We start from the raw sequence: 20689 nt of genomic DNA, 5'->3' as shown, positions 1-20689 counted from the left end.
TGGCAGCAGCATTTGGTTGAAATATTTTAGTTCAAAAAAGGCCACGACAAGGCAAAGGCCAAGACCAGAGCAGGTAACAGAACGAAGAGGAAACAATAACAGCTGTCGGCTATAACCCTCTTAAAATGCATCCTTTTTACCTGCAGGTGCTGCTGGCCGGAAAAACTAGAGAGCCTGTTCACTGGATAACGTAGAAAATAGCCCAAGTCAGTTCAAAGATGTGCCCTTGGCATGGCACGTGAGAGGGAAGTTTTGGTATGTGAAATGTACAGAGCAAGCTTTCTTTATTTATATAAATAGAATAGAAATTCTGTACTAAACTTGGAACGAGTCAATTTCCCAATGTCTATTTAAAAATAGTTTATTAAAAATCCATTCATGTTTCTTTAAAAGTAGTCTATTTAAAACCCATAAATTAAGCTATTTAAATTGGTCATTAAACGTAATTGGAATTATAGGAAGACTTTTCTGGTTAATTCAACAAAAATAAAAGTTAGGGTCTAGGAAATGGAGAATAATATTAATAAGACTGATGAATTATAGCCCGATCTGGAATTTAAGTTAAAAAAGAATCACAGTATTCATATAATATTCCTAAATAAGACTTATTAATTATGTTAATATGGAATGCCTTCTTCTCTTAGCTAGTTAATCATCTGTTAAAAGACTTGCTTTAATATTTAAAGAATAAAGTTAAAGCAAATTCAGCTAAATTTTTGTTGTTTTCTAAAAAAAAATTTTCTAAATAAAAATTATTCTATAAACTAAAAATCACCCATCGTATATATACTTTTTTTGGCTGTCAAAGTGCTTCGTTTATCTATAAATCCTAATGAAAAATAGTTCCTATTCGAAGTGGACCACATTTTTCAGCTATCAACTCGAATGTGAATTCATTTATTCCATATGACATTTCAATATATTCCACGTGGATTCTCTTGGGGGCTAACTTCCATGCAAAAATCAAAAATCAAATATGTTAACCGAAGTGGAGAGAGTGGGTCTATGAGGGGACACAAAAGAAAAATTGCAGTGGCATCGTCGAGCGACAAACAAAACAAGCTGAAAAATAACTGCAGCTGTTGCAGTTTTATAAATGTGGTTCCCCAAAAAGCTTCTGCACGGCCGTCATCCACCCGAAAAACCCACGTATACCTTCTATCCTTTACGTGCATATAGTACACATCATATAGCGTATAGAAGCGGGTAGATCTTGTCGCTCGGTTGGCCTGCTGCTCTCCTCCACAATAAAAGTGAAATTTTCTCGTGCCAAATTCTGCTGATGGAGAACGTGGGTGTTGGGATGGTTGGACTTGGGTTGAGTTCGTCGGTGGTAACGACTTTTCGGCCAACATTGGCAGACCAACAGTTTGTGCAGAAGTTTTTCGAGGTTGCACAAGGCAACATAAACTAATTGCAACAACATTTCCGCCCGTTGTGCTGGCCAAGAAGTAATCAAAAAAGATACTTTGATAAATGAAATGAGAACAAATGATACAAAGAACCGGGAGAGCTTTTCCTCATTTTCCTGCTAATTAATCACTGTGGATCTTGCTTGTTCATTGCAGTCAAGTGGAAAAGCTTCATTTGTTTATATCTCTGAGCGTCCATCATTAAAATCTTTATGATATATACCGAAAAAAACCAACTCAAAGGCGAATAGCCGCAGATCAAAACAAATGTTTGTTTAAACTACCTTTAAATTTTAATTTAAACCTAACTGATGAATAAACACCAATAGGAAAGTTCAAATACTTTGATCAGATCAATAAACGAATTCAATAAAATTAAATTAACCCAAAGATCTGATCGCAAGCAAACAACTCACTTTTTAAAATATTCATGAAGTCATCGAAAGCATCTGGCATTTGTGTTTCATCGGGACAATAAATATATAAGTATAACATAAGTATATGTGTATGTTTTTAAGCTGCGATAGTGCCACGGGTCTAGACTGTCGATGGTCGTGGGTCTCACCGATTAAAATGCGTCATTTATTGATTGCAAATATAGGGGAAAGTAGCAAGGCAACGACAACAAAGCCAACAGCTAAAGCCAAATCGGATGCAATATAGCACAAGAGTTAGGTTTTTTTGTAAGCCAAAGAGAAGGGGTTGCATTTTATATAAAAACAATTGTATAAATTTAAAGAATCGTAATATCTAATCTTCACACTTAAGGATATAGTTTTAGGGATTTTAAAGTCTAAAAGTGTGTAAGAAGTTCTTAAAACATTGAAACCAATATTTCAGTTTCCAATAACTATAAAAATAAAGCTTTTTACGTTTTCGTTAGCATCGTATATTTAAATTTCATAGCGCGCTTTTCGCTTTAAGCGTTCTTCTCTCGATTATAATTTGTGGTTTGTGCAGATGTCACCTGACCAACAACGGTCTTAATGTCAAGCGGGTAAATAATAAACAAATGCCAAGCGTTGCATTCCCCTCCAACAACAAATATCGGGCCTATAAGCCGTGAGCCCGTTGCCATATGTTAGCAGAGTGCAAATGCAAGTTCAAATAGGGGCCGATAAGATAGATACAAATGCAGTCAAGTTGCTAGGAATCTAGTCTTATTAGAAACTGAAAATGTTCTATATGAATAAATTAAAAAAAAAAAAAAAAAATTATGGAAAAACTATGAAACTTCAATTTTTTATCTTGCAGATACATTCTTATTTAATAGAAAATATTAAAATCTGAACAAGATTTGTTGATTGGAAAATATAGTTAATAATTTAAAATAATAAATAGGATTATTTATATCCAAAGTTTTTTATAAATAAATTAAAATACATTAAAATTTATTTTCTGTAAATTAGAAATACAATAAATTGGCTCGAAGTGAGTCAAAATAATTGCTAAAATGTATTGTAAAACTGCATAAAATATGAAAATAAATAATAGACAAATCCCAAACTAAGGTAACCATTTTTTAAATACATTTTTTAAGAAGAAATTTCCCTGATATTTTGACCACGTGTGCATTTCTTAATCTGACAATGAAAGCCACTGGGTCAACTTCTGGGGGCTCTTATCTCAAGCGGAGTACTTAAAAGCCGGGTGATTAATCAATGAAGGGGCTTCTAGTGCAACTACTGCTGACGCGCTTATCTGCCTCCACGGTGCTATGTAAATAAATGAAAGTTATTTGCGCTGATTTGACGCTTTTTGTTTTGTGTCCCTATTTTTGCGCTAATTCCCGCGACTAATTGACACAGATAAACGGAGAGAAATGGATCTAGAGAACTTGCAGTACGTTAATGAAATTAAAAATAGATCAACAGCTGAAAATACACAACACTGCGTGAGCGAGAGCGAGAGAGGGCGCGATTAAAAGTAGCCAGAAAGTTAAGCCAAAGCAAATGAGGGGAGAGCGACACAGCGGCGCAAGGGAGAGGGAAAGAAAAACACAAAGAACTGGAACATGGGAAATCAGAATGGAAAATCAAATGTTGGCATTCCGTCGTGGCTTTGTTGTTGTTTGCCACTGTTGTTTGCTCTTCGCACCTGCTTTTGTAAATCTCTCGATGTTAACCAAAGAAACCTTCCCGTTTTAGCGCCCTTTTTTGGAGTTGCTAGGCAGTTGAAAGAAGGAAAGCAAAACACACGCAAAAAAATATGCTCACCACATTTGCATAAGCTCCGCGAAGAAAACCACAACAAAAACAAATGAAACTATTTTAAGCGATTTATCAGCAACAAGAATAACGGCTTACACACAAACACACACACACGCGGGGGCACTTTCTTTTACTTTTATTTCTGAGCTTTATTTCGATCACTTCTTTGCCCTTTTCACCGCTTCATTCGGTGTTTTTTTTCTACTATTTGGTAAGCACTTGGCGCATTTGTTATTGTTTCGCTGCGGCTTCGATTTTTACAGGCGGCGCTTAAGCAGTCTGGGAAAGCGCTTGATTCGACGATTAGAACTGCGGAAAATAAATCGCGACACCGGATTACTTCACTGGAACATTAATTTTAATATTTATTCCCGGCGGTTTATGTATTTTTCGTTAATTTTCAGCGGAGCACCCAACAACACGAACCGCGTCTTGCCACCATTTCGAATGTTTTGAGCAGTGTTGCCGGCTTAGCTTACTTGTGGCTATATCTGGTTTATATCTGAAATTCAAAGAGCCACCGTCAAAACTTTGCGAAATTCACACAAGCATTCTTTTTTTCGAAATTTAAACTTCGCTCTTGGTAATTGACTTTCACGCCACGAGCTTTATTTCTTACTGAATTTATCAGCCAGTTCCACCAGACGACTATGCCCCAAACAACCCCTGCAGCAGTGTTGGCAGTTTAACTTGTTTCAGACAAGACCTAGCATATTTAAAAATGTATACATATATTATTCGATTTATTGGTTTTTTATTATAATAAATATGGCAAATAAATATGCAGTCTGAATTTCATGCAAATATATCTTTATTTTAGTGTTTTTTAGTATTGCGTGGGTTTTAATTAGCATCGGCTGAGGTTACCCTTTAGCTTCTTAATAAATATGTCTAAAATACGTTAAGCTGACAGCACTGTTTCTGTTCACAGTGGTACAACATTTGAGTGCTGTTAAGAGTACTGTTAACAGCAACAGTTTTATGTTATTGTTTGAGCCGCTGTTATAACTCAATGTAAGATTTGAACTATATTACTACTTCTACTACTTCTTTAATGTTGTGACTAATGAGGATTGTATAGTCCTTTATTGAATCAAATAAAAATTAAAAAACCCCACGGAATATTTATATACCTTAGGTTTTAATGCATTAGTCGTCGCAGCAATTTTCCGCTGTTCAGCAAATACACTAAATATGGAAAACAAAAAAAACCACCAGGGCTGCTTAATTTAAATTTTATAGCCAAATTACGGTCTCTGGCTATATGGTGCCAACGATAATATATCGCCAACAGCCGTATGGTATTTTTCGCAAAAGCCACTTGGTCACATCATTTAATAGAATTTTTAATTGCGATTTTCCAAAGACCCATTTCCGCTAGATAGATCTATTACAAATAAAAATGTCTGAATTGCAGGTAAAATAAATAGCATAGACGGACAATTAATATCTATAAATACAAAAATTATTGAAAAAATTCACAGGAATTTAATCAGGCGGCGGAGGATGTAAAGAATCTAAACACCACGCCCGGGGACAATGACCTGCTGGAGCTTTACAGCCTGTACAAACAGGCCACCGTTGGCGATTGCAATACAGGTTCTAATTACGCTAACCACATTGTCTATATAACGCTTATATGTATTCCTATTCCGTACAGATAAGCCCGGTTTCCTGGACTTCAAGGGCAAGGCCAAGTGGGAGGCTTGGAATAACCGCAAGGGGCTGAGCAATGCCGACGCCCAAACGGCCTATGTAGCAAAGGTCAAGTCCCTGATTGCCTCAGTGGGCCTTAAATCCTAGATATAATCTATAACAATGATATGGATGGCTGCATTTTAGAATCTCAGTGGTCGTTAAACGCACATACACTTTGATTTTCGAGCTTTTCGCACAAAAAATACACTCACTATCGTGTAACGAGTTGGTTTAATTTTGTCGAAAGCTGGGAATGGTTATATCTGTACAACTACATAGGATGTTGCCTAGTCCCATCTGTGGGCGAGGCTGGGGTGCTGCCCTGGGAGTGACGTTGTCGTTCGAATACCTCGCGCTGGAGCTCCCGCAGATTAAGCTCCAACGTCTCCACAACCTCGAAGTTCATGTCTTGGCGCGCTTGCTTGATGTAGCCCTTGATAATGTTGATTTGTTCGATCAGCGGATCGTCCAGGGTCGACTTGCTGGCCGCCTGCGGTGCCGACCAGTTGGTAAGGGATTGCAGATCCGACTGGAGAGCACAAAAGCGTTGTAAACTAATGTTTTCAATTAAATAGAAAGCACAAACTTACCCCTTGAGCGAACGAACCACTTTCTGGGTTCGAAACTACCACAAACGATTGATTTGCCAGGTTATTGCGTTCGTAGGCTTCCATGGCCATGCGCTGCTCGGTCAGGATGCGCTGTTGCGTCTCCATGCGTCGTCGCTCTTGCATCTGGAGGATGTGCGCCTCCTCTGGCAGTGGTGGCAGCGACAGCATCCGGTCCTTGATGGCCTGAATGCAGCCCAAGCGTATGGCTTTCTTCAAGGCCTCCTCACGACTGCCGGGTTCACAAAATATGGCCAAGATACGCTTGCTTCTTGCATCCATGGTCTCGGCCACTTGTCCGATCTTGCCGCGCAGGGCTCCAGCATCAGCTAGCGTGAAGATGGTATCCCCTTCGTTAAGGCTGTTGATTATCTTTAGATACATGTCCAGATCGGGGGTTACTTCCTTCTGCAGCTGCCTGATCTGCTCGTAGACCTGCACCAGCAGGGGACGACAAGTGCGACTCTCGTGCATGTCCGTACGAGTGTCCAGCAGCCAGAGGCAGTGCTCACAGAGCCGAATAGCATTTTCGTGTTGGTGTAGCTGCTGCAGTGGCTCACTGCGAGTGGTGGAGAGACTGGCAAGTTGCACTGCAAAATGGGAAATCGATTAATGGCTGTTAAGAGCTCATTTCAGGCCAACTTACGGGCATTCTCGAGGGGCAGGAACTTGGAACAGTCGTTGCACATAATGCCGCCACACAGGCGACAATGGTGCTGTCGCCGTGCAATGTGAAAACTCTTGGCGCAACTGGGACACAACTTCACGGAGCTGCCGTCCAACCACGTAACCGTTTGCTGTTCGTGTTGCCTCCGCTGGACTGAATCCGTGGGCAGATCTTTTAGGAGGCGGTGCAACCTGATAATCAACTTGTTCGTCTCACTGGCATAGCGCTCCAAACGCGGGTTGCGTACGGACTGGAAATACTCAAAATGCGAGCACTCGGCGCCGGCTTGCTGCCGACCCATATGGTTGAAAACGTTCATCCGGGACCGAGCATTGCTCGGCCCATTGCGATCTCCGTTGCCATTCAGACTCTTTGAAGCCACTGAAGCGGATGCAGCTCCGGGCGACGAAGCAGTCGGTCCCCGCTCATCGTCAAAGTTGTTTAATATTTTCTGTTTGGCCTTGGTAAAGATATCCTTCAGGGATTTCAGAGCCGCCTCCTCTTCGGCGTGCTGGCGGGCAAAATGGTCCGTAAGCACATCGATGGATTTAAGGTCCGCCCGGCAAATGGGACACAGGAAACCTTCGAGAATCTCTCCACTGCCGGAGTTCTCCTCGTCGTCACTGTCAAAAGGATTTCCGGACATTCTTGTGATGAGTAATCACGGGGTTGCTGTTTTTTTTTTTGTGGGTGTGTTTGCATCCGCCTCCTCGCCGAAAACAGCTGTTTGCGCCTTGCTTTCCCCTTTAAAATAAGGACATGGCACAGTATGCACGCTTGGCATTCAACATCTATGTTTAAAACTCTGTTTAAACCCAGTTTAATTAAGAATTTTTAGTAAATACTTTAGCAATCAATTAAAATCTGCTTACAATGCTTCTTCGTCACATGGCCATTCGCGGCGAAACGTAACCACGGTGAATGGTCAAAGCTCGATCGCGGCGAATGTCAGTCGCGAAAAGAAGCAGCAGTTGCCTGCCTGGAAGTTTTCTCGGTTTTCCGCTTAAAATCGTCCGTGGGCGTGAAAATCCTTCGCGAAAAAGGGCATATTGACTAGCTAAGTACATTTAGCTGACGTTCGCATTAAAGTAAAATCGTTTTGAGTTCGGAATCGTGAGTTAACATGTCGGAAAGATCGAAAGGTGACGTGTCTCGCATAAACAACAACGCAAACTCAAGCAACTCGACGCGTGTTGTGAAAAACCCGCTCCTGAGCGCCTCCGTGACCGGGTTGAGCTTCGATGACTTCCCCAATAAGCCCCAGCTCCTGCCCGCCGCTCCGCCAGTGGTCCATGCCCCGCCCCCAGCGCCGGCGCCCGTCCTAATCGCTGGCATCTTGAACCGCGGTAAGTGGGTCACGGTTTAATTGACCGGGGGAAACAAAACAGCGGGATGGGGACTGCTGACCTGTTGCTCGGGCGAGTCCAAAATGATAAGCTGATAAGCCAAACCACTTGAAAGTTACTCTAATTTTGACGGGGGCTTTTTTGCCTTCAGTTTACTTCTTAAAACATATACATACAATGAAACCCACTCTCTTGCTAAGTGCAAGTTAGTTGTTCTTTAAAGAAAATTGTCGTTTAATGGCATTATATTTCTTCGATTTGTTTTTTTTTTGGCACAATAATAACAAAACAAGTACCTACTCCATGCTCCTGGTGGAGTGGGATCTATAGGTAGGCAGTTCAAGCGACACCTTTCGCCGCCTGTAGCAGCATACTATGCTCCAGATGATTGCAACAATCAGAAGGAGCAATAGAATTACACCCAGACAAATTGCTGCAATGGCGGCTTCACTGAAATACACATCCCTCACATCGATAGTGAGGCTTCGCTGATTACCGGCTGCGTCATAGGCGACAAGTGATACTTTAGGTTCGCAACAGGATGCCATGTAGGTGGCCTTCAGTGGCTCGTTGCTTCCAGCTGTGTAGTAGTTCCGGTAGAAGAGTCCCTCGGGAGGTGTGGCCTGCAACCGCATCATTCCCGACTGCCAATCCTGGGCAGTCACGTCCAGCGTCCAGAAGCGTTCACCGCAGTTCAGGGATTCGGGCGTTAGATAATCACAGCGACTGCCAAACTCCCAAGACAACGTGGGGCCAGTTGTGTCCTGAAAAGATCTTTGTTTAATATGAAGTAGCTTTATTTAAAACAAAATAATACCCACCTGAGCATCAACGGTGTTTACCACCTTAAGATTAACCGCCAAGGTGGCTGTTTCGCGACCATAATTCGTAAATGTGATACGATCAGTGGTGCCTTGTGCCGTTCCCGAAGGCACCAAAACAGTCAACCGCACGGTTCCCGTCTCCAGAGCACGCAAATTCAATCTGCAATATAAAAACATGATTTAAACGTGATCGGTTAAAGTAAGAATCTAAAACCAACCTTGTAGGATTTAGCTGCACCAGGAAACGACGTTCGTCAGTGACCTGTATAGTGGAGTAAACTGCCTCCGAACGCATATTTGTGACCTCAAAGAGAAGCGTGGCCATTTGACCTGCCGTAACCAGGATCTGGGACTGTGTGCTCAACTCGATTTTGGTGCCACATCGCTGCAGAAGCATGGCATTAAGGGTGCTCCTCGGCTGTCCTGTGGTGGAAGCAGCCAGCAGCGTCTGATTCAAGCTCGGAGCAATCTGGATTTCCTTGTCTGAGAAGGTTTCAATCTCACTTTTCGGGGAATCCACATCTTCCTCTAGCTTCTCGGTGTCCTTCTCCTTGTCGGGAAATTGGATGCGAGCCGATTTAGCCTTTGTCTGTCCGCTTTTGTAATAGCTATCGATGCGTTTGATGATGTCGCCTGCCGCGGAACATGGGGAAGAATTGGGGAAATAAGCATTAGGAAACCAGATGTGCACACGTGTTACAGAGACGACGACGATGCTGATGATGGCGTCAACGCTGACGTTCCCATCCAAGGTTGAGGCGCGGTTATCAGCAGAAGCGGCAGCAGTCATTCGGGCAAACAGATTCCCGGTCGCGAGCCTCGTTATCTCCAGAGGCAAAAACAGAGCCCAGCCTATTAGCGCAGTTCTGTGCGGCAATCGATACCACCAGGTTCGAACTACGGGCGCTTATTAACTCAATAACTCACCCAAAAACACATCAGCCTTTCGTTCGGCGCGCACAAAAACATTGTACTTTTCCTCGACCGATTCCGGTTGGAGCTTCAGCTTGTAGATAGCAGTTCGTCGCAACTTGTTCAGCGGCACGAAGGCATCCAGTTCGTGGGGTTTTAATGTCGCCGTGGCATTAACTCCGGCAAATTTACCCAATTTCTTCAAGTTTATCTCTAAAAAGCAAAGCAATCAAAACAAATAAATAAAAAGTGAAAAATCAAACAGCTGTTTTGCCAATCGCAGTGCAACGCAGACAGCAGTTACAGGTGTTCGTGACGGCGTTGCCACTCATTTGACTCTCAGTAAAATCAGTCAAATTGTGCAATAAACATAAAATTTGTGAGACACAAAACCGTAATATTATAGCCGCTTTGCTAATTATTAATTAACAAACATAAACTAAGTGAATAACGTAATTTTTTCAACACCTGCCAAAACCTTGGCAACCCTGACCTGCCCTGGCAGCTGCGCCGTATTAGTTATTGTTGTGAAAGAAGAAAACACGTCTACAAAAAACAAAAACGCGAGACAAAACAATTGTTTTTCCTTGTGAAATCAACGAATTATGAACAATTAACTGCCGCTAAAGTGTTGACCAAGGGCTGTTTTACCGGCTGACTTAAATCGGTGCAGGCCACATAGCCGAAAAGTGTAAAAATCCAACGAAATTCGCTGTCAAATCAGGCCACTTTGACGAACTTGACCATGGCAGTGTGCCTAATTTGTTGTTAATAAAAACGTATGTATATGTGTGTGTTTATGCTGTTTTGTGAATATTTTTGCATTATCCATATTGCCAAATATCAACATATATGACTGCAAACGTAAAAACTCCTCAATTCAATTGAAGTTGAGGCAGGCAGAGAAAAAAAAACGCCGCCCCTCTGAATTGATTTCTTCAGGGTGCGTGTGGAGTGTGCGTGCGTCCGTGTCTGTGTGGGGTGGCTGTGAGCCGGTGTTAGTGTAACTTCCGGAAGATTAAACATTCGTTTGTTTATTAGCGAAACTTGCGCGAAAAGTTATTTAAAGATTGCAACCGGGCAACAATACTTTTGTTTATTATTTCTTATTTTTATATTTGAGTTTTCGCGAGCGATAAGTAAGAGCTCGAGCCTTCCATCAGTTTTGAGTCACAATTATTTTGCTGTCTGCTGACCCGCCAAAGCGCAATCTTCGCTTTATTGGCCATTTATATATTCGGACTTTGTCCGTCCCGTTCAACGTGGCGTATGATTAATCTGGTGGAATCGCTAGCTGGTTACTTTTGAAGCTGATCCATTCTCATTTACCCATTCTACGTTTTGCGTTTTGTTAGTCAGTCAACAATAACATTTTGTCCCGGACAGTTGAAAAAGTGCTCAAGAATTAGAACATAAACACAAGAATATAGAACATAAACGTTTTATTAAAAAGTACTTACCCTTAAGGACGAAAACAAAAAGGACAAGGGACAAAAAAGTGCTGAGAAAAAGTGCAAGGTGAAGTTTCAAAAATACAAAAAATTGCTATATTGGATATCTATTATTATTATATATTTTTTCGTATTTTTAAGAACGTGTATATCTTGTTTACTAATTCATATCCAACATACAACTGTTACCATGAATTAATAATCAATTAATGAAAAGTGTGGATGGTTAATGGTTAAATCAGGTTTGGTTTTTCTTTGTTTTCGGTTTTATTATTTTTTGTGGACCCTTAGAAAGCTAAAACATTTATTACTTTATCGGTAAAACAGTAAACATACATGTTACATATATTGAAAATTTCTTTGTACTACAGTTAAGGGTTACGTGTTCATTTGTTTTTGAGCATTATTATTATTCTAGCGTTTTGGTTAAGGAAAGCATTGGTTTTGGGGGCTTCGGCTATATATACAGATGTCAGGCAGAGCTGACTTGGGATTATAAGAGATTAGGTAGCAGAGATTTCACGGGGTTTTTGGGTTAGTCAAGGATCTCTTACAAGCTAAGGACATAAATTACACGAATACGAATAGAGTACACAGTTGTCGTCGTTCTCTCTTTGTCTGGAATGTTATGACGAGAGATCGATATATTCTCTCGCCCTTAAGGAGCATGTGCCATATGTGGAGGGAGTGGACTTAGGTCTAATTAGGCTTGGCACAGACTCTAAACACTAAAATACAACCCTGCGTTTAGTTAGTAAGTGCGATAGAGCAACGGAGTCGGTGCTTGGGGTAACTCGGTTGTGGTTTTTGGATGGAGAGAGAGGTGAGAGACTAACCACCATTCGGCGTCTCCATCGAGGCCCGCCTCATGTTCGCATCAATGCGCACATGGAGGCTGGACAACGTTGTGTCCACTGGCAGTTCCAGCTCCTGCGAGCCCTGATAGGCGTCCGCAACCAGGGTGAGCTGAAAAATAGGAAGAGATAATGGGTTAGCAAATGAGTATATAGTCCAGATATTAAGTTTGTTTTGTTGTTAAGAAGTTAGATGCTCTCTTTAACTGGTAATTAGTCATTAATATTGAAAACTAATTGCCATTTTAGATTATTGAATGATCAATTCATTGTTGGTATGTTGTATTTCCCAACCACATTCTTTATTTTCTGATAATCTTTAAGGTGTTATAGTTTAGGCCATAAAAATTGCCTTTAATTTAATTCAAAAAAGCCGGAACTCGATCAATTCCAATTATACAGATTTCTTGTTTTGAGTTGCAGAATTCGAGTACAAAATACTTGATTTCCTGTTTTCGCTGTGATGGGTTTATTTTTGGCATACTCGCGTCTAGGCTTCCTTTCTATCTATCTTGCCCTTCACTTTTCTTTCCATAACCCAGTTTTGCAGTAGCCTCCGCACAACAACAGCAACAACAAAAGATGCACCATCATTGGCGGCAAGTCGCTAGCTCTCGAGCACCACCTGCCCATCTGGTGTAGTCTGGCTTGGCCTGGCCTGGCCCGGCCGAGAGGTAATCCAAGTGGCTTCGTCTCAGTTGGCTGCTTGGGCAACACTCGGCTCTGGATCTTGTTGCCATTTGCTGTTGCCACTTTCGGTTTTCAACACTTTGGGCCTTCCCCCTCGGCATCCGACTAACGACTCGGAGTCTGGCTTTGGCTTTTGCGTTTGCTTTTTGCACACACTTTTAATTTTTAATTACCCCAATTGCTGGTCAGGTTTGCTTACCGTGTTGCCCGCTATGTGCTGCCCATGCTCGGTGCTCACAATGTGGATGATCTCTCCGCCAGATCGGATGGCCACCTCGCCCAGGATTCCGCCCACAGCGTCCTCCGTTTCGTTCTCACTGCCCGAACGCTCACCGTACCAGAGAAGGAAGAGCTGAAAGAAGACAGGGGTTTCGATGATATAAGAATATGATTATGAGATTATGAGAATATGATTGCCTTTTCCTTCTCTTCCTCCTACTCACCCTGATCCTCTTCTTAAGCAGAGTAATAGCCGCATCCTGGACCAGTTCCGTGTGTGGTGGAATTGAAGCTGTTGATATAAACACGGCACTGTCGTAGGGCACCAGTTCGGCTGCATGGAGCACGCCCACAAATGAGTTGCCGCCCTCGTGCTCCTTGGTGCTATTTAGGCCAGCAATGAACTCTCGGGTATTGTTAAAACTAAAAGCTGAGGGAGCTCCTGAAAGAGAGAATTTAAACATATTAATTTTAGTAAATTTAGAAAGTAAACCCCTGCCTAACTTACCATCTCCATTGAGCGTCACCAGGACAATCTTAATGTCTATATTCTTGTCCTGCAAAGCATCAATGTAAAGACGCTTCGCCTGCTCCAAAGATGCGGATGAGGGATCCACAATCACGGCCAGAGGCATGCGAATGTATACATCCTTGATGTAGTTCCTCAGCTGATCGGCGGGCAATAGTTCCGGCTTAACTCCACCGGATACATGGATGTGCTTGGCCTGTTTCCTTGGACTGGGCGTTGTCGTTGATGTGGTGGTCGTTGTCGTAGTCGAAGTAGTGGTCGTCGAGGTAGATGTTGTACTGGCAGCTGGAGGATTGGGTGACAGAGTGGTGGCCCAGGGAAAGGTACCAAAACGAGCTCTCACTATGGGCAGTGGTGCTTGTGTGGTTGTAGTTGTTGTGTGAGGCTTCACCTCTGTCTGGTCATCGTAGTACTCATCTTCAGTGGAGTATTTGAATGGATTGGGTTTATCTTTACTGGGCAATTGTTGGACTTGAGCCTGAGGAATGGGTTCCAGATGCTCCACTTGGTATGATACGTCGGCTGGAAGTTGCTCTTCCACCGATTTTGTGGCCTCCTCCTCCACGACATAGTCGGAGACGTCATGTTCCTGATCTCGTTGGGGGAATCTCTCTGCCTTCGCCTGACGCACATATTCGGGAATCATTGTGGTGGCTACCCTTGCTGTGGTGCTGACCACCGTCTCTTCTTCGGGCGCATCCTCGTAATAGTAGTCCTTGGAGGTTTTCTCATCTTCCTCTTTAATTACCCGCTTTTGGGCTGGCATCTCCTCCATTGTCTCGGCAGCAGTATTCTCTTCGGAGTACGGGGCCATGGTATTCATTCTGCTCTCCATTGGCCTCATGGTGCTCATCTCCTGTTCCATGGGCAGGGTGTGATCCTCCTCCAGACTGTTGCGATGCTGCTGCATCTCTGATTCAACTTCCGCTTCCAGTTGGGCAGTATCAAAGATTTCGTCATTGTTGGACCCACCGCCCATATCTCCGCCATAGTCTTCATCCTCGCCAGAAACACTGGTGGCGAGGAGCAGCCCCAGGAAGAGGAGGCACAGCCAAAACTGTGTTCTCAAAATCATCTCTGTGGGATTTATGGATTCCTTTAGCTATCCGCACTTGTCACCATCCAAGTCTGCAAAAAGAGCAAACACAGCGAAAACTGTCAAAAAATATGACTTTTTGGAAAGCTATTGAGAGTTCAATGATTGATTGATTGATTGCTTGTTTGACTTATTTCGCTTACTTAATTGACGCAATTATTCATTATTATATCGAGTTCACTTTTGTCAAACCGTTATTTTTAGTTTTTTCTACACATTTTGTAGTTTTTATTTTATTTTTTTTGTCGGTCTGTCTTCTTTTCAACACTTTCGCAAAGCTTAAAAAAGTGAAATGTTTTGACTGCTCGTTGTGATAATCACCGTGTTTGTTATTAAAATCATTTTAAGTAATTATAATTATCAGCTGACAAATTGAACATTTACGGCAAATTGCCAGAAAACGAGAAAACAAATGCCAGAGAAATTAGATTTGAGGAATTTTCCATTTAGCCATGAAATTTCATTAGAATTTCATTTTATTTTTAAACGGAAGTTAGAGAGTTGTCAGTTAAATGAGATTAAGAAATCAAAGTTATTGAACTGTCAGGAATTTAGTTATAATTTTGATATGGTTTTATTTAGTATATATAAGATATTACAAGCAGATTTAATCTTATGGGATGATTACCTTGTTAGAAAACTATGCTCAACTTAATAGCTTAATCTTTAATTAAAAGATTTAGATTACCTTTGGTATTGAGAGATAAAAATACCTAGGTTACACATGTACTCAAGACAATTAATATTAAAACAACCAGTTAAAATTTATGAAAAGCCAAAACTATTTAACAAAAGTCATGTTCACGGGCATGTAGCAATTTGTGCGCCTTGAAGAACTCGACTCATCCAAATTACTCAATGTAAGCAGAAATAAACACAGAGAAAGAGGCCGGTGTACGTGCAAAGATCAACTTGGTTAGGGTATTAAAAATTATATATTTATATATATAGACAGAGATACTATATGGTCAAGGTTTTGTTCAAACCTGCTGCAGGTGAGGAAAATAGAGAAACACAGAAAACGAAGACGTTGTCGCGACGTTGACAATAAAAATAAAAGGTATTTTATATAAAAAATCACACATGTGAACAACATTTGTTAATGAATAAAAATGTAAAGAAAAAAATGTTTAGACTTGATTAAAGCCGCAGGGAACACGCTAACTCTTAGCTTCAATTTGCTCAATTTTTTTTAATATTTAATTAGGCAAAAATGCAATTAACACTTTGGTTAAGGCGTCATGCACAAACGCTTTTATGATATGTTATTTTCCCCTACTATATATTTCGTTTGTGTATATATTTTTTTGTTGCATTTTACTGGCCGGGGTTGTTTGAATAACAAATTACCAACAAATCAATTTGAATGATTGATTTCTTGGCTCTCAGCTTTTTTTTTTTTTTTGTTAACTCGTGATTGCGATGTGATTGTGCAGCGTGAAGAGAGGGCCGTTTTTGCCGCCAACAAAACGAGGAGCAGCTGCCATTAATTAACAATATGCAAAGCCGCAAAAAACAAAAAAAAATGGTATAAAAACACAACAAAAACGTAAGAAACAAGTATACAGTCAGGTTGAAATTCAAAATGTATATCGCATCGATGCGTAAAAATGGGAATAAATTAAGTTAAAATATTCTGTCTTCGTTTTTTCTCGTTTGGCAGCAGCTGCCTGAATCAATTCGATATTGATTTGTACATTTTTGTGCGTTGCAAGGTCAATCTGAGGTGAGAAGCGAATGCAATTTGATAGCCAAAGTTTTTCGGGCCTCCCTTGGAGGTCTCTTGATAAATAAATGAGAGAGACACGTTCGTCTGTTGGTCTTTATCGAAGTTAATGGTTAACTTCCATTGTACAATTCCATCATTCATAATTCATCTCTCACAGCTTTTAGTTTTCTTAGATTTTCTTTAGCTGGCGGTCACGTAATTCTACAGAAGATTGCAAAAAGACTTGTCTCAGTTCCGAAAATTTTGGAAAGTTTTTTTTTGGGTGAATAGAAAGTATTTTCGGTGAAGGAAATAAATTGAAAGCAATTAAAGTTTGAAGTAAGGTTATTTTTAATTGCAATTAAAATTAAATAAGTGACAGAAATCGATAAGATATGAAGGCTATTTAAACCTTAGGGTGACGCAGTAAATGCTTGATAAGATTATAAAAGACAGTTAGAAAAATCTAGACTAAGGCCTAGACAAGCCATAAAAAAACATTTTTGGTTCATAAATCAAATATTTAAAACAATTTCAATGTGAAAGAAACAAAACAATCGAAACAAAAGATGCTAATCTTATTTGGTTTTGAAGCCAGGAAATTGATGCCTAAGATTTAAATATTTATTGGTTAATAAAATCCCCTTAATTTGATTTATGTGTTTATGTAAACTAGGGTATAACTCTGGCGTGCTTAGAGTTCCCGAATGAGGTTCTTCGTTATTTAAAGGCAATTTTGTTTTTTGTAATTAAAGAAAAGTGCGGAGATAAAAACACAACAAAAAAATGCTAACACGCTGTGGCAGTTCATCAATCAGCTGCTGATTCGCTTTGCTTCATAAAAAAGCGCACAGGTTCTATAAACAAATTAGAGAGGCGACGGAGCACGTTGTATTGTCGGTTTTTTTTATTATTATTATTTACATATTTCCTTTTCGCTTTTAAATTTTTGTTGCTGTTGCAATTAGCCAGAGTCGTCGAGTGCTTTGGGAAGCTCAAATGTGATTAACAGACGCGTAAGCATTTATTTTCGCTATGATTTTTATATCACTCGGACGTTATTTGCCGTTTTTTATGGCCATCCCCCCCCCCCCTCCTCTTAAATTAATGAAAAATAATTGCGAAAATTATAAATTCAAATTGCGTTTGCTTGGCATCCCTCGTTTTGCCCGTTCGTTAACTGAATCCACTTGAAATGCACTCTAATTGTGGCAGCTTCATTTAGAGGCGATCATCATCATCATCATCTGGTATGAATATCGTGCGGATTGGACTGGAACCCTTGGAGAACCCACGCGCATTTTTATACCCTTGCAGGGTATTATAATTTCAGTCAGAAGTTTGCAACGCAGTGAAGGAGGCACCTCCGACTATATAAAGTATATATATTCTTGATCAGGATCAACAGCCGAGTCGATCTAGCCATGTCCGTCTGTCCGTCTGTCCGTCTGTCCGTCTGTCCGTCTGTCCTTCTGTCCGTCTGTCCGTCTGTCCGTCTGTCCGTCTGTCCGTTTCTACGCAAACTAGTCTCTCAGTTTTGAAGCTATCTGAATGAAACTTTGTAGTTAGCCTTCTATATACTCTCACTCGTATATATGTCGGAACGGGCCGGATCGGACGACTATATCATATAGCTGCAATAGGAATGATCGTAAAATTTTAACAAAAAAATTTTTAACTTTTTCAGTTTTCAATAGAATTGGATCAAATTTAAGATATAGCCATTTTACTTTACTCTACAATTTTGTGTAAAATTTTATGAAAATCGGACCAATATATCATATAGCTCCCATAGGAACGATCGAGAAATTAATACAATTAAATTTATAACTTTTTTAGTTTTCAGCTGATTTTCATCAAATTTAAGGTATAGCTATTTTATATTAGTCTTAAATTTTTTGTCAAATTTTATGAAAATCGAACGACTATATCTTATAGGTGCCATACAAACGATCGTTTGATGTAGAGGAAAAATGCAAATCTGTGAATGTAAAACTGCAAATATAATATGTATAGGTGAATGAAATGAAAGCAGGTATTATTATTCATTGTTTTTTAACACAAATATATATAATTTATATTGTATGGATTCCTATTCATAGAAGTTCTATCTGCAAGGGTATATAAACTTCGGCGTGCCGAAGTTAGCTTTCTTTCTTGTTATTGTTTATTTTCTTGGCATTGAACAGAAAAACACACCACTCAAACAAACACACACAATTGGTATTGTTGATTGGTCGGAAACCTTTCAAAGGGATTTTATAAGCAGCTACTATGGGCTTATTATCATAGCAATTTCTACAAACTAATGGGAACAAAACGGTGTTGTAACCACTTTGTTTTAAACTTTGACTTTCACATTTTAATTCTTAAATTCCACTGCTATGAACTTGATTTATATACCGGGAACAGATTTTGTTTGTGGCTTTCCTCTCCGCTCTTTACTCACTAAATACTAATTTATTATTCTATTTTCTGTATTTATATTTTTAATTAAAGCAGGTTTAATTTATTCTTTCACTTGCCTTTTATGGAACTCTTCTTGTCGACGTGGCCCCCCAGAGATATATATATCTCTTATTTTTTTCTTCTTTTTAATACTTGTTATTAAATGTTTTTTGGAATTTTTGAAATTTCAAAACAAATAACTTAGGCAACAAACTTGTTTTCTCCTTGCTGTGTGTGCGCGCAAAAAGAAACAAAAAATCTCAATGGATCTTAATTACACTTTTAGGCGGGTGCACTTTATTTATGAGTTTTGCCCACTTCTTTGCATTGTTTATTAACTTGCAAAATATTATGATTATGATTATTATTATGCAAAAAATCACCAAATAAAACTGAATTTGGAATTCACTTGCAGAGCGGGCGACCGAATAAACACCAAAAAAATATACAACGTTTTTTCGGTCTTGTATATTGGATTAACCCGTTTAAATGTACTTCAGCCAGTTGTGGTTTGTGCGATATTGGCCGCGTTTAAAGCTGATTTAAGCCGACTTTGCTGGCGATCGCGTCAACGTCTCAAATGAAACTGAAAGCAAAAACACACAAGCGGCTGCTTTCGGAGCACAGCTTGTTGTGGATTGAATCGGTTCGTATCGCTTCGGGAGCTACTCGGTTGGTCTCTCTTTTCGCAGCAGAGCAGATCGGGACAGGTATATGGCCATATAGCTATATAGCTGCTGCTGGAATCTAGAAGAGCGTGCCACTGATAAAAAATACAACAAAAATAAGTAAATATAAAGCGAAACAACGTGCTGGAGAGCAGCTGAGCTGATGCCACAATTGGATATGTTCATGACACGATTGTTTACTGGCTCTGGGTTTGCTGTGCGCCGCCAGCGCCATGGAAATATCTTCGGTTAACTGGCTATTCCCATATAATATGTGGTAGTATCAACCTGTTATGCAACCGAGTGTTACCTGTGCCACACACATGTACTGATATCGTCGCAGCTGAACACAGCTGGAGTCAAGACTTCATCTTAGTTAATGTGATTAGTAATAGTCACATTCTTAATTCAATTAACAGAGTTGATTTATTAGATAAGAGAGCTTTTAATTCACAAATCATGGTTTAAAAGTATCATGGTATCATGAATAACAAACTATAATAGGTGGTTTATAAAGTTTATTTAAGAATTTCTATTATATTTCTTAACCATATCATATGAATCTTCAAAATAAACTATTTTATAGTTTTAACAATAAGGGTTTAAACCTTTAGTTGATATTGTAAACTAGAAAGACTGCTCTTTAAAGCTGATAATGATCTTCTCAAATCTTCATCTCTGTAAATATGATCAAAAAGGTTGTATTTATTAATTAATTGTTATGTTTTTTAGACACACTGATATGTATTCTTAAATTCAAGAATACGAGATCCAAGAGTTTCGACCCCCGGTCCCATATACTCTGGTGGATATTTTTGGAGGAGTGTGAAGAGATCATCTGATAATGTTAAATTCAATGTGCCCAATGTCTCACGCATTTCTTGCTTTGCTTTTATATAATTATTGTAGAATTTTGATAGGACACTCATCACGTTCGATCTAAAATTAACCACGGGCCTGTCTAACTCTTGTCCTTTCTCGGTAGTCATATCCAACATTGGCTTATTTTCGTATTTAGGGAATCCTTGGAAATACTCTATCTTTTTCTGAACACTAGTTGACTGATCAATGGACTTTCCCCGATCAAGATAATCCTGCATGAATGCTCCGTAGTCCTTTAATTCCGGATAGACCGAAATAGCATTTATGGTTTGTCTCAAGAGCGTCTTGAAGAGATTAACCGAATCCTCCCATTGTTCGTTGTTTAACTCTTCAATTTTTTTAAAGAATTCACAAATTACTACACTTTTTCTTTCCAAATGGTTGCTTTGGACAAGAATCTGAGAAGTTAATACAGATTATTTATTTATAGAACTTGTTCTTTTTGATATTTGTACTTGCCAGAAAAG

The 20689-nt window shown here is 39.9% G+C and overlaps 5 protein-coding genes across 16 annotated transcripts in view; 2 read left to right on the top strand and 3 right to left on the bottom strand.

The window, feature by feature from the left end:
* Window positions 1-4280, bottom strand: part of Piezo (piezo type mechanosensitive ion channel component) — a 32921-nt gene extending 28641 nt beyond the window's left edge. For 6 of the 10 annotated variants that reach the window (XM_020953628.2, XM_086835018.1, XM_086835021.1 and 3 more), the window contains exon 1: window positions 3629-4279. The gene's annotated coding sequence lies outside the window, so the exon portion shown is untranslated. Of the gene's footprint in view, window positions 1-3628 lie in introns of all 10 variants that reach the window. The other 4 variants (XM_086835013.1, XM_086835014.1, XM_086835016.1 and 1 more) reach the window with 1 other exon arrangement.
* A 685-nt stretch (window positions 4281-4965) lies between these two features.
* Acbp1 (Acyl-CoA binding protein 1) lies at window positions 4966-5542 on the top strand. The gene is made up of 3 exons (XM_020953600.2): window positions 4966-5039; window positions 5107-5221; window positions 5283-5542. The coding sequence occupies exons 1-3, from the start codon at window positions 5025-5027 to the stop codon at window positions 5423-5425; spliced, it is 273 nt and encodes a 90-aa protein (XP_020809259.1). The 5' UTR covers window positions 4966-5024; the 3' UTR covers window positions 5426-5542.
* Rbsn-5 (Rabenosyn-5) lies at window positions 5533-7790 on the bottom strand. The gene is made up of 4 exons (XM_086835012.1): window positions 7468-7790; window positions 6575-7400; window positions 5911-6518; window positions 5533-5849 (listed from the first exon to the last, which is right to left on the bottom strand). The coding sequence occupies exons 2-4, from the start codon at window positions 7239-7241 to the stop codon at window positions 5592-5594; spliced, it is 1533 nt and encodes a 510-aa protein (XP_086691138.1). The 5' UTR covers window positions 7242-7400; window positions 7468-7790; the 3' UTR covers window positions 5533-5591.
* The window catches only part of PAPLA1 (Phosphatidic Acid Phospholipase A1), a 26885-nt gene continuing 13741 nt past the window's right edge, over window positions 7546-20689 (top strand). For both annotated transcript variants that reach the window (XM_086835009.1, XM_020953636.2), the window contains exon 1: window positions 7546-7941. In XM_086835009.1, coding sequence (XP_086691135.1) covers window positions 7719-7941 — 223 coding nt within the window. In that variant the 5' untranslated portion in view covers window positions 7546-7718. The remainder of the gene's footprint in view (window positions 7942-20689) is intronic.
* LOC110184982 (uncharacterized) overlaps window positions 8169-20689 on the bottom strand; it is a 14479-nt gene continuing 1958 nt past the window's right edge. The window contains exons 1-9 of one of the 2 annotated variants that reach the window (XM_086835010.1): window positions 18750-19260; window positions 13400-14548; window positions 13116-13333; window positions 12872-13024; window positions 11965-12094; window positions 9693-9890; window positions 8984-9398; window positions 8763-8925; window positions 8169-8705 (exon numbers count right to left, since the gene is read on the bottom strand). In XM_086835010.1, coding sequence (XP_086691136.1) covers window positions 8238-8705; window positions 8763-8925; window positions 8984-9398; window positions 9693-9890; window positions 11965-12094; window positions 12872-13024; window positions 13116-13333; window positions 13400-14495 — 2841 coding nt within the window. In that variant the 5' untranslated portion in view covers window positions 14496-14548; window positions 18750-19260 and the 3' untranslated portion in view covers window positions 8169-8237. Of the gene's footprint in view, window positions 8706-8762; window positions 8926-8983; window positions 9399-9692; window positions 9891-11964; window positions 12095-12871; window positions 13025-13115; window positions 13334-13399; window positions 14549-18749; window positions 19261-20689 lie in introns of those variants that run through there. The other variant, XM_086835011.1, reaches the window with a different exon arrangement.

Source organism: Drosophila serrata, unplaced genomic scaffold, assembly GCF_035046125.1.
Source record: "Drosophila serrata isolate PLE 108 unplaced genomic scaffold, ASM3504612v1 contig_275, whole genome shotgun sequence".
Classification (NCBI taxonomy): Eukaryota; Metazoa; Arthropoda; class Insecta; order Diptera; family Drosophilidae; genus Drosophila; species Drosophila serrata.
The sequence above is the reverse complement of the archived record's forward strand: the minus strand, read 5'-3'. Positions and strand labels throughout refer to the sequence as shown.

What these genes read in the sequence shown, in the direction of transcription:
- Rbsn-5 (XM_086835012.1), bottom strand. Translation starts at nt 7,241, where the DNA reads ATGTCCGGAAATCCTTTTGACAGTGACGACGAGGAGAACTCCGGCAGT. An exon ending in CCTGCCCCTCGAGAATGCCC is followed by an intron (nt 6,519 to 6,574) that starts GTAAGTTGGCCT and finishes CCCATTTTGCAG; the next exon opens with TGCAACTTGCCAGTCTCTCC. An exon ending in GTGGTTCGTTCGCTCAAGGG is followed by an intron (nt 5,850 to 5,910) that starts GTAAGTTTGTGC and finishes TGTGCTCTCCAG; the next exon opens with TCGGATCTGCAATCCCTTAC.
- Acbp1 (XM_020953600.2), top strand. An exon ending in CGTTGGCGATTGCAATACAG is followed by an intron (nt 5,222 to 5,282) that starts GTTCTAATTACG and finishes TATTCCGTACAG; the next exon opens with ATAAGCCCGGTTTCCTGGAC.